Source organism: Oreochromis aureus, linkage group 19, assembly GCF_013358895.1.
Source record: "Oreochromis aureus strain Israel breed Guangdong linkage group 19, ZZ_aureus, whole genome shotgun sequence".
Taxonomy (NCBI): domain Eukaryota; kingdom Metazoa; phylum Chordata; class Actinopteri; order Cichliformes; family Cichlidae; genus Oreochromis; species Oreochromis aureus.
Genome location: NC_052960.1, coordinates 12,906,437 through 12,925,574, shown reverse-complemented (window position 1 = coordinate 12,925,574; position 19,138 = coordinate 12,906,437). Strand labels below are relative to the sequence as shown.

At 37.3% G+C, this 19,138-nt stretch overlaps 1 protein-coding gene and 2 gene segments (V, D, J or C); 1 reads left to right on the top strand and 2 right to left on the bottom strand.

Moving 5' to 3' along the window:
* LOC120434872 overlaps window positions 1–18,498 on the top strand; it is a 42,899-nt gene extending 24,401 nt beyond the window's left edge. Inside the window, 2 exon segments of the V gene segment in view lie at window positions 17,301–17,338; window positions 17,973–18,498. Coding sequence covers window positions 17,301–17,338; window positions 17,973–18,295 — 361 coding nt within the window.
* Window positions 982–5,963, bottom strand: tspan37 (tetraspanin 37). 2 transcript variants are annotated; one of them, XM_039603412.1, is made up of 7 exons: window positions 5,901–5,963; window positions 4,063–4,254; window positions 3,900–3,974; window positions 3,675–3,773; window positions 3,056–3,208; window positions 2,870–2,953; window positions 982–1,632 (listed from the first exon to the last, which is right to left on the bottom strand). In XM_039603412.1, the coding sequence occupies exons 2-7, from the start codon at window positions 4,210–4,212 to the stop codon at window positions 1,555–1,557; spliced, it is 639 nt and encodes a 212-aa protein (XP_039459346.1). In that variant the 5' UTR covers window positions 4,213–4,254; window positions 5,901–5,963; the 3' UTR covers window positions 982–1,554. The 2 variants fall into 2 exon arrangements, with proteins under 2 accessions (XP_039459346.1, XP_031592777.1); XM_031736917.2 differs by lacking the exon at window positions 5,901–5,963 and adding an exon at window positions 5,398–5,835.
* Window positions 10,755–11,471, bottom strand: LOC116318016. The segment is given in 2 exon segments: window positions 10,755–11,247; window positions 11,412–11,471. Coding segments are annotated over 2 exon segments (357 nt in total).
* Window positions 18,499–19,138: the final 640 nt, after the last annotated feature.

Sequence of the window (19,138 nt, the reverse complement as noted above, 5' to 3'; positions counted from 1 at the left end):
CGTTTCCAAGGATAGTAGGCAGGCCCAGGTACATACGTTCTTTTAGAGCAGAGCTATAGATTAAAAATGCCCAAGGCGAAGCGGTCAAAAGTCTGGCTGTAATTCACAGCAAAAGATGCAAACTCAGCAGCCTGCAACAAGTGCTTTAAGGTGATACTGTGCAAAGGAGGTAACTCCTCGAATCTGATGAAACACCTGGCGACGCATAGCGTTTTTTTAAAAGCCGAGAAATGCACCGTATTTGATAGCTTGCTGCGAGACCTCACACCATGCGCATCTACTGCGGGTGTGGTGCCTGTTATCGGACGAACCCGAAGAGTAGAGTCCTGGCCCCTAGCCCTGCCAGTGTAGCAGAAATGATGACGGATGATAATGGCAGCAGCAGCCGTTCTTCTCTGCGTGAGTAGCTTCATGTTGTTCGTGTGTAATTTACATTGAGTAGGCTAACCACGTTATTATATTAATGCATGTAAGGTGAACTAGCAAACACCGTCGTAGTTACATGCGGCTGCCTTCTTGTTTGATGTCAGATACTCCCTTCACCCTGGCCAAAAAGGCTAAAATGACCAAAGAAAAATTGGAAAACAGCTAAACATGAGAGGTTTTTGGACAAAGTTGGTGTTTTTTCCATTGTTTAAGCACTGCTTCCAGCCAAGAGTGATACCATAAATGCCCTAAAGCTGCAGAAAAGGCTAAAATTGTTATCTTTTTACAAAAAAACAGCTAAACATGTGAGGTTTTTGGACAAAGTTTGTGTTCTCCATTCTTTAAGCACCAGTTCGAGCACCGTTTAAGCACCGGCACCGTTTCAAAAGTACCGGTTTGGCACCGGTATCGGATAAAACCTAAACGATACCCATCCCTACTTAAAAGTCCATGTCACAATTTAGTGATCATAAGTATCAGATATACCCATGTGAATATCAGTGCAGAGAAGCTTAAATTGCTAAATGCAATGTAAAGTATACAATTAATTTTCACTTCATTTATATTTCTTTTATAAAGTAATTCTGTATGCACCACTTTCAGTCTAATAACAAAACATTATTACACAGGCAGTGATGGAATTCTCCACATACAGTAATACACTGACAATCAAGATACAAACATAACACAAATCAACCACACACATTCAAAGCAAAAATTGCTTGAGAGAGCTATAACAGAAATGTGCCAGCCCTCTGTAGGCCAAAAAAGTCTGTGACAGTAACTCATATTCATCAAACCTAAGTTAGGCTATATCTCTAAGCCCTTTGCCCCATCTTTGCCTACATTTTTTCAGGCCAGAAGTCCACACTGGCTAGTTCTGCAGTATGTTTACATAATTACATAAGTTCTTTAGGGATTATTAAAGTATTCTGATTCTAATGTTTATTGCAAAAAACTGTCAGTCTTTTGGTGATAGACAATCCAGTGATAACAAAAGACATCTGTACATGTATTACACAAAACGACTTTCTCCAGTTTTACATGTTTCATAGTGTGACTCAATAGTTTTGAGATTTGAACAATATCTATTCAAAGTGTAGTGATCTTCCATCCATTAGAGCATCTTTAGTTTTTTTCCAGTACTTGGTACCTCATGAATCTATTTGTTCTCATGAGCTGTGTCACCGTCACAAACAACCCAATCTGCAGGAGAAGAAAGAAAAAGAGCAGGATTTTGGTTATTGGCAAATAATCACCTTCTGTAGCCTGTGTTAAACATGTGTAATAATTTATGATTAAAAGCGCAATCTAACACCACTAAATGAAGAGTAAAACCATGTATAAATTGCATGATGCAGATGCAGAAGACGTTTAGGTGGATTTATCATTGTAACAGATGAGCTTTTATCTCGTTAACCCCCTTAGTCAACATGTGTGATGTAGCGAAAATGGAGTGTGAAAATTTTAAATATTATCATTAAAATGTGACAAACTATCAAATTATTGTTCATGTGTTTGACGACTGCTTTAAACAACATTTTTATTTTGCCAATGAAATAAATAACACTATGGACTTCCACACAGGCAATGATAATGGTGCGCAGTGAAATGTTGTTTCCAATGTCATAAGCTTAGGACCTGAAAGTTGTTGAGCTTTGCTCAGCATCCAGCTGGAAGTTTGTAGGTTAACAATGTGCCTAAACATAGCTTAGATTTATTATGTGTTCCTACCAATAAATGTACACATTTAATATAGCTTCTCAGATATAGAGTTCGAAACACAGGATATTTTACTAGAGGCCTGTGAGAAGTTTTGAAAACTCTGCCTATCGTGCTTTCACCTTTGCAGCGGCCTTGGACAATGCGCAGAACACAGCAGTAAACGCAGCACATCTTTGTAAACAGTCCTTAATGTTAAAACGTTGCTACTAATTGAGTTGGATTTTGGATTTTTTTTGTCAGTCCAGGCTTTAGAAAATTTTGTTGTGAATTTGTCTGTTTTCTGACATCATACTTGTTATTAATCTCTTGTTCTCTTCCACAGCATGTGGAAGAAAGATGGCCACCCTTCCCAGAGCCTGGTCTGCCAGAGGTTTCTTCCTGTTAAAAGGGAGTTTTTCCTTCCCACTGTTGCCAAAGTACTTGCTCATAGGAGGTCATATGATTGTTCGGTTTTTCTCTGTATGTATTATTATAGTGTCTACCTTACAATATAAACCGCCTTGAGGTGACTGTTGTTGTGATCTGGCACTGTATAAATAAAATTGAATTTACATATTAGATATTGTGCTAAATATTTGGCCAAACTAAAATTAAAGATAAGATTAAAGCTTGCTCTCATGATAACAATCTGCCAGTGTTTCATTTTTCTTTCAGGTGTGCATTTCATATGCAATGTATACACAATATGCAGTTCAGAAATGTTTAAAGTCTTTCGAACCTCCACCACATAAACCAATAGGGAGCTCCAGATGACCATTTTCAGCGCAAACTGTATGATCTTCCACAGCTCCTCTTGGCAGCCCTGAAAGATTGAGACAATGAACAAGAAAATCAGAGAAACAGATGGGTCTAATCAAACCTTCATGAAGAAGCTTGATGAATTAATCAAGATGTACATGTCTACCTGTGTGTAAATTTGCCATGGCTGGTGAACAGTGCCATTACAAGTGGGGAAAGTAACGTTGCAGCAACTGTGAGGAAACCTGAGCCCTCCACTTTTATTAAACCAGGTGGTTTCCAGCCAGTCCGTGTAGTTCTTCACACCACAACATTTGAGCTAACGGAGACCAAAAAAATCACCACAAATTAGTAAAAGACAGTAGAAACTGTCAAAATGTATACATATATTATATTTGATTGACATAACTATAAACAGGATTTGTTTTTTATTAGAATTTCTTAATATATCTGACAGTGCCATGTATTATGGACAAATTACTTTAGGCCTGATTTTTCTGGACGAGGTAAAGCAGAGCAGGGCTGAAAATTATAGCACTTTATAGGCAGCTTATGGGACGCTTTCAGTCAATACCTAAATATCCCCTTGAGTGAAAATTGCCATTAAGGAAAGATTATATATTTTGATTTTTAAAACATCATCTATTTAGAAGTATGCATAGTGGATCAGATATAGCTGTTGTTTTAGTATTACTGCTGCACAAGCTACACAAGTTTTACAATTAAAAAAAAAAGCTTTTGGGGGGATTCATAGTCATGTCCATGTGACATATTAAAGTACAAACCTCCTCTTGCAAAGCATCCACAGACCGAGAATTGGAGTCCTCGCTGCTGCCGGTGTAATTCTCAAACACTCCACTGAAGGGAGCCATCTCTGTATCAAGCTAAAGAAAAAGTTGGAAGAGACAAGGAGCAAAAACACATGTGCCTCTTTATCCCAAGAATAATCTTCTCTTATCATAAAAGCACAATTGTCCAATGCATATTAAATTTTAAGTAATCTTACATACCGTCACTGAATGGAAATAAGCCAGCGCTGAAGCCGTACTTTTCACACAAAAGACCACAACTAGGAGGTAAACAAACTGGAGAAGAAAACACTTTTTTATGTAAACTCCAAACACTACATACACATACAGATAATTACAGTCACAAACAGACTGACAGCCTCACCAGTCCCTGTAGACAGATGGAATCCTTGAGGCTCACCCAGGAGCCGAGGCATCCGGTGACCAATAGCAACGCAGCACTGGTGACTGTGACCAAAGCTGTCAGGGTCATGTAGGACTCTGAAAAAAAGCGGCTATTCTCTCCATACTTCATCAGCAGGTAAACTCCATTCAGGCACACCAGTATCCCCACTGCCTGATAAATTAGAATAAAAAATTATAAAAGTTATATTTACACATGCTATTGATATACTGCTTTGTGGGTTATCACCACAGATAACCACACATCTTTTCTTTATGATAAAAAAAAGAACATATTTATAACTTAGTAAGAGGTCTCTTGTTTTGCCAAGCCATCTTTGCTAAGCTCAATATCTGCCAACTCTTCTGGTTTCATCTTACAGAACAAGTATGGCATTGACCTTCACACAACAACGTGTCCAAAGAGAATAACTCTTTCTTTTACAAGATACTTTGTTCAAACCTATTTTCACCTGGAAGCTTTCTAACCTAGCAGCTACAGAAGTGTTACTACACCAGTTGGGCTACATGCCTCACATCATAGTTCTGGGAATTCAACTCGCAACCTTCCACCCACTGATGCATTGCTGTTGGCTTATCCTAGCCGTTATAACTGTGCGTTAATTCAATTCAACACTGTTTCAAGAAAATCACAGAGGTATGATCAAATTTAAAAAATAACTCACAACAATTATACATGTTCCTTATTCTTTTGTCCAGAAAATTCAGAGGAAAATTCAAATATGAATGGCTTAAAATGAATTATTTGAAGAACGACGAGAGCATTGGTTCTTTCTAATGTTCTCAGGTGTGTAGCTTGATTTTTTTTGTTACTAACTTCGTTAAAAACTCATACAGTAACCACAGAACTAATCATAGGTTTGTTACAACGGAACCATCTTACAAGCACTGTGTAACAATAAAATAAAATAAAGGGAAGTAAACATGGACTATTAAAATATACGAATACAGTTTTTAACAGGCATGATTATAAAAAGAAATATAATAATAAATCTTCCACTCTCCCTTACTCAGATTTGTCTGTAGTTCCTGTTTCTCACATGACCTTCTTTGTCGCGTGACATGTGACTCACACGGCACTAAGGTTTACATGTAAAATCGCAAACAACATCTTTTATATCAGTAGCTTTCTTTTTATACTCTATTTACTATTTTAAACAGAAGTTAGAATCAACACTTGGCAAAAGTAAAAACCCTATTAATCACTCTAATAAAGTTAATTTTGGTAATATGATTGGAAGGAGAATGCAATATAATACAGTAAAAGCTGTAGCAAGGCTGAAAAAGTCTCACCTACCAACATTAGTTGAGACGTCAACTGAAGTGCTGTTTTTAAACAGTTTGTTCTCTGATCACTCATTTTCAGAGTAGCCTATACAAGTCGAGAGAAGAGAGCGCGCAATAATCGACGCCAGGTGCGGATGCGTTAAAGCAATGATGACATAATGATAAATGAATCGCGAAGCCTCTGTGGATCTATGCAAAGTAAAGACAATCTATCTGATAAAACGACGTGTGCCTGGAAGCACCTTAGTCTTCACGGGAACGTACACTTGTTAAACTTCCCTTCCGCACTGGCCAAAGATCAACTTCCCGAAAGAACGCGGAAACCTCTTTATTGTAAAAACGTAATAGAAGCTCCACTAAGCCTCCAGTAAATATTTTGTGGTTGTTTAACTTAAGGTGGAATCAGCAGTTCAGTCACATACTCGAAGTAAGAAATCCTGCACAAGACTTCACACGCTGTGCATTTGCTTTTGTAACGCTTGGTGTATTTCACCTCCGTATGTTTGCACTCACCTGTGTCGCAAATGGAAAACGTTACTTTTTCGAGCAGACCCCTACCTTCCCTTTGCAATCCTAGCTCAGGTCAACACTGCCCTCTTGTGAATTTAAGCGAAATTACGACAAAGTGAGAGTTATTTTTTGATTGTGCCACAGTGCACGATCAGTGATAGATGAGTAGGTCTAACTCAAACATACGTACTAACAACTGGTAAAAATTGTAAAAGTATTTTTTACAGCTACAAATGCAGGCATATTCTGCAAACATTACCACATGTTTAAAAAGTAAAAGTAATATTGTGTTTTCTGTCAACACCACCCTGGATTGGAAAGGGAAATAGATGCACTTGTATCTGCATACAATTTCATTTTATGCACTTACATTTTTGCCTCATATTTGTAAAATTAAATTTTGACTGAATATTGTGACGAATGATAATGCACCATGTCTTTATTTAACGCCAGAAAATATGTTTATATCTGCAAGACTAACATAGTGCCTGCAAATTTATGAACTTATATGAGCGCTAATCTGGGTTTTTGGTGATGAAATTATTTTCTGTGTTTAAAGCATTTCTGATCTATTAAACAGTTGTAAGTCAGAGTGTGAATGAGGATGGTGATGGGAGTCATGGTGGAACTGCTGGAACATGTTGGACATGATTTTATCATGATCAGCAATCTTACAGGTCATGTTACATTGTAAACGTAACATGACCTTTATTATTATTATTATTATTATTATTATTATTATTATTATTATTATTATTATTATTGTTACTATTATCATTATTATATTTAAACAGCCACCTTTGTCAGGAAATGTGAACAGAACATAACTTGGTGTAAGAATTTTTAAAATCTTATTTCAAAATTCAGACAAAATTCATGTAATACAATCAATCAACCTAAATCTGTAATTTGTACTTAGTGAGGTTACAGTCAGCAAAACACTCTCCAGTATCTACAGCCTGTATATTACTGATGATTAAAGATGAACTTTTCTTAAACTGGTAAAACTGGCAATCATTCAAAACAAAACCCATACAGTCAAACCAATACCCGTGTTTGCACGAGGAGAGAAAATTTGTGTGTGAGATGCAAAGTGAAATAATCATTCAGCTTTGTTACATTAGTGACCTGATGAACCTGTTAAAAAACAAAATCACAGAAAACTCTTATAACATCAGACTGTTCACACCCTACAAAAGATCAGTGATACTTGAGTTTTTGTTGCATCTTAATAAGAAATAACTTTGAATTAAAAGCACACAAGCTTTATGCTTTGAAATGGGTCAAATATTATTATATCATCCAAGTTATTCCAAGGATTTTTACTGTATTTCTTAACATAGAAAATTAGTTTGTTATTGTATTTTTTTTCCCTACATTTTTAGAAATCTCACAGAAAAAGATTTATCAGATTCAGTAAGTCTAAATTTTGATGGTTATAACTGTGTTGCTTGTAAATCTTTCACAAGCATTAAAAAGAAATGTCTGAGTCTTCTGTGTGAGGCTGTGGAGTTTTATTTATTTATTTTTCTTATTTTATTGGGAATCCTAAACCAATCAGTGAAAATAAATAGTGTGACATTTAGATTGCCACATCTTTTATATCTGGTTATATTTGATAGTGGGAAAATGTTTTTGTTTTCAGTTTTAATAACTGAAATGTGTACTCAATTAAGAATTGTTTTATTTTGTAGTGATTAAATGGGAACATAAAATTAGTTATGTGGTGCCTTTAATCTTCAAAATATCTTTCTATAACTTACACTTCAGAAATACAGTAAATAATGATTATTATTGCTTGCTTAAAGTCTTTGAGCACTCATCAGCTCTGTGTTCAGTGGTCTGTGTCAGAGTTTCTTTCAGCAGCTGCAGTCAGTTCCTGCTGTAACAGCTCAGTGTCTCTGCAGTCTGACTGAGGGAGGATTTTGTATGACTACAAATCACTGTGTGAATACCCATGCACTGTTTATTTGATGAGTACTCTGACAGTAGTAAACTGCTGCATCTTCAGCCTGAACTTCACTGATGGTCAGAGCAGCATCAATATACCATTCCCTCTTCCGCTGAATCGAGTTGGAACTCCACCACCGGATGGTTTCTTTATACCATTGTAAATAAGAAGTTTTGGTGCTTGTCCAGGTTTTTGTTGATACCAGTGTACTCTACTACCTCCATCTGTCCAGGTATAAACTTTTGGATTGGTGTTGCAGGTCAGAGTGACAGTGTTTCCAGGAGTAAATGTCACTACTGGAGGTTGAGTCACAGTCACCTGACCGCTGCATCCTGCAGACAAAAACAAATCATTCATTTATCAGCAGAAATCAATGAGAGAAAAAGCAGCACATCATGTTTGAAATGTTGCTGAATGAATGAACCTGTAAAACAGCAGCAGGTCAGCGTCCAGATGAGGATGGTGATGAGAGTCATGGTGGTTGTGCTTTCTGCTGTGTTGACTGACAGATGTGAGTCCTGCAGTGTTGAACTCAAAGGACTATAAACCTTCTCAGTTCTCTGGAGGATCAGCTGATGATGCAAAGCCTCCTCTCTATGGAAATGATTTCTCTGCTCTCAACACACTGAAGGAAACGGGGGGCATAAAATCAAAATTGTTTGAATTAATACCATTAATGATTTTATGTAATAGAGGAAAATATATTGGAAACATATTTATGCATTTTTAACACTTGGATTAAAATGGCACTCTGGTTTGTATGCTTATTTTTTTGATTTTTGGTATTAACAAATACAGTGTACCTCTATAGCTTTTTTAACTATATTGTCATAATTTCTGAATTCATGATTTTTAAAGTGTTTCTGTTTGCTGTTTTAAACAGTGTTTTGTGTTTGTGTCTGTGTGTGTGTGTGTGTGTGTGTGTGTGTGTGTGTGTGTGTGTGTGTAAGAAGTAGCTATAGGTTTATGTGAAAATTAACCTAGGAGCCAGTTGAGGTGGTTCGGGCATCTGACAAGGATGCCCCCTGGGCGCCTCCTGGGTGAGGTGTTCCGGGCATGTCCCACCGGGAGGAGGCCCCGGGGCAGACCCAGGGCGCGCTGGAGAGATTATCTCTCGGCTGGCCTGGGAACGCCTTGGTGTTCCCCCGGATGAGCTGGAGGAGGTGGCTGGGGAGAGGGAGGTCTGGGCTTCTCTGCTTAGGCTGCTGCCCCCGCGACCCGACTTCGGATAAAGCGGATGAGGATGGATGGATTTCAGTTCTTAATAGTACAAATACAACAATGATAATTATGATTCCAATTCATTAAATAATTTTAAGTCACTTTAGTTAAATCATTTTCTGCATTTAATGATGTGTATTGTCATGTTTTACATAAAAAAAAGGTTCATTTTCAGGGGTTAGAGGTTTGTTCAGAGTGCAGGAGGTTTTTGTACGGCCACTTAATGAGTTTGTATCACTGTGGTTGACTTTTGGTGGAGGAACCAAACTCATCGTTGGCTGTAAGTACCAGAAATTTCTCATTTTTGATAAACGTAGTATTTATTAAGCATTTTCTAAAAATCTATTAAACAGAACTTTGATCAAATTCAGTGATAATTATTAATTTGATGTCATAATTTTAGAATAAACGTTTCTTAAATCAATATTCATCCTGTCTTTGAAGGAACTGAATTTACAGAAAACAATTTTTAATGTTCTTTTTGGTTATTTTTGCTTCTTCAAATATTATCTGGTTAAAATATTAAAATCTGTGATTGTGAAGTTTAAGCTCACTTTGATTTAAAATGTATTTGTACTTATGAATTTCAAAGTAAAAACAAATATTTTATTATGGTTTGTCGACTTAAAAAATGTACTCAGTATATTTAGAACAATTTTGTGTTCATGGTTGATCAATTTTAAACGAAGTTTAAAGGAAGTGAAAGAAACAGATGTGAAGTTTTAACTGTATTTTCATGAGTGCTTTAGCTTTGTCAGTTTCAAATATGAAAATTATCACAGGGTCAAGTTATTAACTGTAAGACACTATGAAAAAACATAAAGATTTGATCAATAATCACTGACATTATATTTATTCCTATGTTTGTACATTTGTATCTCTTTTTTCGGTTATCTTCAACCGTTTCTCCTCCAGCGGGTGTGGTGAGACCCACCCTCACTGTCCTCCCTCCCTCCAAAGACGAAGACAAACAGAGTAGTGCCACTGTGGTGTGTTTGGCCAGTGGGGGCTTCCCCTCAAACTGGAAGCTGGGCTGGAAGGTGGGGGGCACTACCACATCCTCAGGGGTTTCAACCAGCCTGGAGGTCTTGGGGACAGACGGCCGCTACAGCTGGAGCAGCACCCTGAGCCTCTCTGCAGACCAGTGGAGGAAGGCGGGCTCAGTGACCTGTGAGGCCAGTCTGAGTGGACAGAGCCCCGTCACTCAAACCCTGGACCCTGACCACTGCTCAGAGTAGAGCTTCAACAATATTTCATGCCTGTGAAACATTTTAAATTTTGATGAAGCTACGTCTCCTCTGTTGTGATATTTCTGCAGATGTTTGGCTCTCCATTAATCTAAATGCAGAATTCACCAGCTATTCATATTATATTGTGCTTTCAAACCATGCTGTAAGAAAAAGAAAACAATTCTATATCACAAAATAAAATCTTTCAGTTTATGAAAAATGACTTTCGTGTTATCGTTTTTCCATTACTTTGCATAGAAATACTTGATCAAAATTACATTTTTGCACTCCAGCTTGTATTCATATGATACAGTTTATGAAGCCGTATATATTATTTTTCATTAGTAAATCATTATCATATGTGCCATTTTTTATTTACTTTGTGTAAGTAAATATACAAAAATATGGAAAAATTGTTTTACACATATTAGTTTCTATCTAACAGACCTGCTCATGATTTTTTGTTCATTGAGACATATTTAAGTAAAATTTTTTATAAATACAACCGTGTATTTCTTCAGTTTTGTTTAGATTCATTGTGTTTTTGCTCTTGTGGCCGTGAGTTGATCAGTTATTGCAGTCTGTCACTCTGCACCTGCAGCCTTCAGCCAGACTGAAGGAGGTTTTTGTACAGCTATAAATCACTGTGTGAACACTCCACCACCATGGTTGCCCAGACAGTAATAATCTCCAGCATCTTCAGCCTGAAACCCACTGATGGTTAAAGTGTACTGAGAACCAGATCTACTGCCACTGAATCGAGACGGAGTTCCTGAGGAGTGAGTTGATGCTTTGTATATAAGCAGTTTGGGAGGCTGTCCAGGTCTCTGAAGGTACCAACTGAGATCAGGACCAATATTTGAACTTCCTGTGGCGCTGATGGTCACAGTCCCACCAAGACTGACAGACTTGACTTCGTCAGTCTGAGTCAGAAAATTGGCAAGTGACTCTGAAATGAAGGAAAGAATTTAAAAACTTATTTTTATTCCCCAAAAACATGCAACAGGAAGACAGTTTAAACTTCAGAATGAATGTACACATAAAACAAGCTGAGTAAATTTCACCAAACAACATTCTCCTGAAATATTATTATTAGCTTTTTGAATCTCTCACCCTGACTCAGAAAGCCTAACAAAAGAACCACCAACATTGGAAACACCATCCTGACTCAGTTTTCAGTGGAAGTGCCTGAGAGCATGTGTGACAGCAGAACTTAAACTGTGAGGAGCAGTGATGCATGAAAGTGTGCAAAACACACTGTAGGAGGAAACCACCCACCTCTCCCAATGAAACAGAAAACACAGAGGTCATGTGAGGAGAGGATCGTTAAAACTTTTCATTATATTTGTCTCATTAACAGATGCATGGTTCCCCTACTGTCATACATCTGACACTAAAGACGCTGATTGATTTTGATTATTCTGACAAACTGGATCAACATTTATTTTGAAAAACAGAAACATATGAATAACTGTTTAAAGACATGAATAGTAAACTGGTCTAACATTACTTACTCTGAATAGTTTAGTCCTGTACAGCTCTGTAGAACCCTGAGAAGAAGGGTATGTACTCCATAGAAACAGCCATAAACCAGGTATTTTATATTTTGAACCATGTATCCAATGATGTCATGACTTTTCTTCTAATTTCCTCCAAACAGCAATGTTTTCTCAGACTGTATTGCTGTTACTTTTCTTACCTCAAAGTTTACTTAGAGACATTGAGTAACACATTTTAATATTTTATATATTTTTTTATAACAGACTCTTCAGTTTCAGATGCATTTTTGAGTTCCTGCATTATCAAATAACAGAAAGGTATTCCATCTTTGTATATCTGATTTTATAGCTTCATTTAGCGGGGCGTAGTTTGCATTGAACATTTTGATGAAGTCACAGTGTATTACCACCCCTAGGTACCTAATGCTATCTGCAGCCCATTTCCATTTATAGCGATTCTGAATTTCGACTGGTGGTTCATAGTTTAAAGTTAATACCTGCGTTTTATTTACATTAACCCTGTATCCAGAAAGAGCCATACTCTGATAGCATTTCCGTGATTTTGGGAAGTGCCTGTGTGGGATAGGATATCATTAATAGTAAGTCTTGAGCAAATAGTGCTAATTTCTGTTCCCCTCCTGCAGTTCTTACTCCAGTTATATCCTGTCTCTGCCTGATCCACTGACTTAATGGTTCAATAAACAAGGCAAAAAGCAGTGATGAAATGCAGCAGCCCTGTCGTGTCCCGCTCTCCAATATAAATGCTTCGGTGAGGCCTCCCTTGATTTTAATTTAAGCTGTTGATTTGTTGTATAGCCCTAAAAATAATATCAATTATGGATTTATCAAAATTAAACTTCTCAAGCACTTTATATAAAAAGGACCACCTCACTAAATCGAACGCCTTCTCCCTCTCTTGCTCTCTTAGAGATGATGGATGTGAACAACTTATTATCAATATTCAGTACACTAATTGGGCAATAGTTACTACATTCTAGTTTATCCTTTCCTTCTTTTGGTATAAAGGAATTTATTGCTTCCCTCCATGAAGAAGGGATAGTTTTCTTTTCCATTACCCAATTAAATGTTTTTAACATGGTGGGAGTCAAATAATCCTGCATTATTTTATACCATTCTGGGCGAAACCCATCTGGCCCTACCATTTTCCCTCCCTTTAGTCTTTTAATTGCCAAGTAAATTTCTTCTTTGGCTATTGTGGATAATAGCATTTTATTTTGTTTCTCTCTCACTCCTTGCAACTTGAGACCTGAGAGGAAGGTATTAACATCAGAATTGTTATCTAGAAAGCATTGGGAGTAAAGTCTTTTATAGTAATTCTAAAAGGATAGTTTAATTTTCCCCAGTTCAGTTTCTATTTGTCTGCTAAGAGGGTTCTTTATTCTATGTATAGTCCTCTCTGCTTGTTGCTTCCTAAGCTTAACAGACAGAATTCTTAATGATTTCCTCCCTATTGTGCTGTTGTTTAATAAAAAGAATTTTTTTCTGTATGTCCATCATATTTCATATTTCTGTCCATGTTTAGATCATCTATTTCTTTTTTAACTTTTATTTTATTCGTTTTAATATCATCAGGGAGTTTCTATAGAACAGCACTGTCTCTAATCTCCTGCGAGAGATCATCACTGGGAGCACATCGATCCCTAGTTTAATTTGATATTAGTTTTAACTATACCAATGTGCTTGTTCTCACACATTATGTTTCAACACAGCAGAAATCTAGATCTTCATAGGTTCTGAGTTAAGGTAATTACAGATTTCTGTGCTGCTTGTACAGCTCAGGGAGATGGCATTATAGATTTATAGACAGCTGTCCATCCAGCAAAACATTTAAAAATGGTCATTTTACAGAAGGATAAAAATTTCTGTGAGATACTGAAATTATAGAAAGCTGTTTTGCATCCAGCGTGCACTACAGATATTCAAATTAATGCACGGGTCAGTGAGCACACACCTGCACCTATGGTGTCCGGGTGGAATTTGTACATTACAGCTGCACAAATAATAATAATGGATTGCATTTATATAGCACTTTTCGAGACCCTCAAAGCGCTTTACAATTCCACTATTCATTCACTCTCACATTCACACACTGGTGGAGGCAAGCTACAGTTGTAGCCACAGCTGCCCTGGGGCAGACTGACAGAAGCGAGGCTGCCATATCGCGCCATCGTCCCCTCTGGCCATCACCAGTAGGCGGTAAGTGAAGTGCCTTGCCAAAGGACACAACGACCGAGACTGGCCAAGCCGGGGCTCGAACCGGCAACCTTCAGATCACAAGACGAAATGCAAACTCTTGAGCCAAGATCGCCCGAAATAGTGCCCTCTAATGTCAAAACAAGAAAACACACATAAAATTGAATGATTCATAGATCCAAAAAGCAGACTGGACATCGATGCAGGGCTCCGTTGTCTCCTTTTGGTCAAGGGTAATTAAAAAAAAAAAAATTCTGTTTGAATCAGAATCAGAATACTTTATTAATCCCTAGGGAAATTGTGTGGGTTATTGTTGCTCCAATACAGTATAATGTTACTGACAAATGGGATCAACAGTATAATGCTACTGTACTGTATAGAAACAAAGACAAAAACAAAAACAGACTAGACTATTAGCAATACAGTAGCCTACGTTAAGATATAAGGAACAGCACAATATATACAATATATACAAATCAACAAATGATAAATATCCAGGATTGACATGTTTTGTCTGTCTATGTCTCACTTGTCATTTTGTGCCTTTTGCATTCGATGTATTTCTTTATTGTTCGTTTTGATACTTTGTTTTTTTGGTTATTTGTTTTTAATTGTGGGATTTTTGTGGTTATTTCATATTTTGTATGTTTTGTCATGTTTTCATTGTTGTTTTTTCCCCTGGTTCACACTTATGTTTATTGTCTTTGCACTGAGTTACTGTGAACGCCATTTGTGGTCAGTTCTTCTTCAAAGGTCAAAACACGCTAACACCTCTAAAATGACTGTTAGCATTTTTAACAATACTAATTTAACCATGATACACACTGACCAAGAAACAAATCTTCTTATACTGTTTTACATAATTTTTTATCTTTTTTTTTCTTACATGTTTTTCTGCTTTTTGTGTTGATGTCAAATCTCACATTTGGAGCATTTTTGTTGTCATATCCTTTTCTTTACCTTTTAATATATTTGCACATACTTTTGTGCACACCATTTCTGTTGTCATTTTACAAAATTTTGTATGTTACAGTTTCATTGTGAGGAATGGTGCAGAAACATTTATGCAGCATTGACGGTCCAAAGAGCACGGTGGCCTCCATTCTCTCATATATCAAAGAACTGAAACCACCATGACTCTTTCAGTCATCGGGGTAGAAGGGCGTTAGACAGTGAGCTGACCAAGAACTTGGAGGTCTGGTCTGGAGGGCTCTCCCCAATGCCTGGAGGTCTTAGGGACAGGAATACCACTTCCTGTCTGCATATGATGTGTTTCATAGTCTGGTGCCCAATCTTACTATGGAGAGATGAGAACCATTTCTGCAGAACTCCACCAATCAGACCTGTATGGTCGAGTGGCCAGATGATAGCCACTCCTAAGTAAAAGGCACCCAAAGGACTCTAAGACAATGAGAAACAAAATTCTCTCATCTGAAGAAACAAAGATTGAACTCTTTGACCTGAATCCCAGACATCATGTGTGGAGGAAATTTGGCACAACTCACCACCTGACCAATGCCATTCCTACAGTCAAGCATGGTGGTGGCAGCATCACGCTGTGGGGATGTCTTTGGTCAGCAGGAACTGGACTAGTCAGGGCTCAATAGCTGAGTGTGCTTCATAACTGTCACTTTGATTTTTTTCTTATCAGGCCTGTCACTATCAGTTATATTTAAACTTGTTTGATCTTTTGTTAGGGGGATGCTAATGACTTCAACTTTTGTTAGAACCAAATTTGAATATTTTACACAAAAGTAAAGAAAACTTGGTGATATTTTGGCCATAATCAACAACCTGAATTGGATGCTGTGAGAAATTTACATTTAGCAAACTAATATTGTAAATAGAATTCCTGTATATAAACAGCCAACTTTTGTTTTTCTTTGTAGCTTGCCATCACCAGTGTGTGAATGGGTGGATGACTGAATGTGTAAAGCGCTTTGGGACTAGTAAAGCGCTATACCATTTACAGGCCATTTAGGCCATTTTCAGGAAATGTGTGCAGAACATGACTTTGTGAAATAGTGCTGATATTACAGTGAGCTTTGCCTCCACTGCACTGTTTTGCTTCCTCTTCAGCAGCTGCAGTCAGTTCCTGCTGTAACAGCTCAGTGTCTCTGAAGTCGGACTGAGGGAGGTTTTTGTACGACTACAAATCACTGTGTGAACACATAAGCACTGTTTATTTCATGTAAACTCTTACAGTAGTAAACTGCTGCATCTTCAGCCTGAACTCCACTGATGGTCATAGAGAAGTCAGAGCTGCTTCCACTGCCACTAAATCGAGATGGTGTTCCTGACTCAAGCGTTTTCACATATTTTATTAGGAGCTTTGGAGCCTGTCCAGATTTATGTTGATACCAGTACATGGCGTCACCACTAGACCATCTGTAAACAGCTTGGTTGGTCCTACAGGTCAGAGTGACAGTGGATCCAGGAGTAAATGTCACTACTGGAGGTTGAGTCACAGTCACCTGACCGCTGCATCCTGCAGACAAAAACAAATCATTCATTTATCAGCAGAAATCAATGAGAGAAAAAGCAGCACATCGTGTTTGAAATGTTGCTGAGTGAATGAACCTGTAAAACAGCAGCAGGTCAGCGTCCAGATGAGGATGGTGATGAGAGTCATGGTGGTTGTGCTTTCTGCTGTGTTGACTGACAGATGTGAGTCCTGCAGTGTTGAACTCACAGGACTATAAACCTTCTCAGTTCTCTGGAGGATCAGCTGATGATGCAAAGCCTCCTCTCTATGGAAATGATTTCTCTGCTCTCAACACACTGAAGGGAACTTTGCGGCACAAAATCAAAAGAAACTAATACCATTAAAGATTTTATGGAATAGACGAAAATAATTGGAAACATATTTACGTATTTTTAACACCTGTGGGAGTCTGGTTTGTATGCTTACCTTTTGATTTTGGTATCAACAAATACAATATACCTGTAAAACTGTCTTCAGTATAGCCTCATAATTCATGATTTTTTAAAGTTTTTCTGTTTGCTGTTTTAAACAGTTTTTTGTTTGTTTGTGTGTGTTTTAAAAGTATGTTTAGGTTTATGTGAAAATTAAGTTTTGTCTTTCAATTCTTAATACTAAAGATACAATTATGATAATTATGATTTAAATGCATTAAATAATTTTAAGTCACTTAAGTTAAATCGTCTTCTACATTTAATAAGGTGTACTGTGATGTTTTATATTAAAAGGTTCATTTTCAGGGGTTAGAGGTTTGTTCAGAGTGCAGGAGGTTTTTGTACGGCCACTTAATGAGTTTGTATCACTGTGGTGGACTTTTGGTGGAGGAACCAAACTCATCGTTGGCTGTAAGTACCAGAAATTTCTCATTTTTGAAAAATGTAGTATTTATTAAGCATATTTTTAACCTACAAAACAGAACTTTGAAGAAATTCAGTGATTATTATTAAGTTGATGTCACAATTTTGAAATGAACTTTTCTTAAATTAATATTCATTCAGTCTTTTACATAACACAAAACAACAAATTGTAATGTTCTTTTAGTTATTTTTGCTTCTTTCAATATTGTCTGGTTAAGATATTAAAAGCTGTAATAGTGACGTTTTACTTCACTTTGATTTGAAATGTATTTTTACCACTGAATTTTAAAATAAAAACAAATATTGAATTATGTTTTGTGGAGTTCTGTTAGAATCAAAAATACTTTTCTCAGTATATTTAGATCAAGTTTGTGTTCATGGTTGATCAATTTCAAATTAAGTTTAAAGGAAGTGAAAGAAACAGATGCGAAGTTTTAACTGTATTCTTATGAGTACTTTAGCTTTGTCAGTTTCAAATAAGAAAATTATCACAAGGTAAAGTTATTAACTATAGCACATTATGAAATAAAGGTTTGATCAATAATCACTAACAATATATTTATTCAGATGTTTGTACATTTGTATCTCTTTTTTCGGTTATCTTCAACCGTTTCTCCTTCAGCGGGTGTGGTGAGGCCCACCCTCAGTGTCCTCCCTCCATCCAAAGATGAAGACAAACAGAGTAGTGCCACTGTGGTGTGTTTGGCCACCGGGGGCTTCCCCTCAAACTGGAATTTGGGCTGGAAGGTGGGGGGCACCAGCACATCCTCAGGGGTGTCAACCAGCCTGGAGGTCTTGGGGACAGACGGCCGCTACAGCTGGAGCAGCACCCTGAGCCTCTCTGCAGACCAGTGGAGGAAGGCGGGCTCAGTGAGCTGTGAGGCCAGCCTGAGTGGACAGAGCCCCGTCACTCAAACCCTGGACCCTGACCAGTGCTCAGAGTAGAGCTTCAGCAACACTTCCTGTCTGCATATGATGTGTTTTATAAGTTTGATGAAGCTACACGTTTCTGCTGTCGCGATATTTCTGCAAACATTTGACTCTCTATTGATGTGCATGCTAAGTATATCAGTTAAAATTGTCCAAGTTGTTTTTTAAAACCATTGTTTAAAAAAAAGTAAAAATCACAAAATAAAATCACAGCTTAAGAAAAATCACTTTTGTTTTGTTCTTGGGGAGAAGCTTTTAAAAGCTTATTTGTGAGCAAAATCAGCAATCGTCATTGACCTTTGAAACAAAAGATAAAGATACCAACCAAAATCCAGCTTTATACTGGTGAGGAGTTGGAAAATAGCCATCATGGTGAATGGAACTTTGTCTTATATTGCAATATGTAGCTGAGTCTCTGCTGCCCCACTACAGCTGAACTTCCCACCTCCCAAATAAAACTTTAACACCTAATTCCAACCCTGTGGTAGGAAACTGATAAAACATTTTCATGCATGAAGCACAATCATTGTTTAGTTCAAATCAAAGTAGATTAATTTTATTTAAGTTAAAAACTGTGTACAGGGTCTGGGTTCAGTATTGGGTTTTGATTACTAGACATATTTTCTGTGCAAGTTTTTTGACTAAGACTTGAATTTTGAGCCTCTAAGCCCATCCAGTCTTGTTTTTTCAAGGAATTAATACTGCAAAAATCTGACTCAAAGTATCAAAGAACAACACATGTTCTCTTGCCTCCCTTTGTGGCCTTCTGGCAAACTGTAGAATTAATATTAAAATTTTATTAATCAAATTTAAAGCCCTTCATGGCCAGGCTGATGTTTATGCAGCACCACTGCTAAC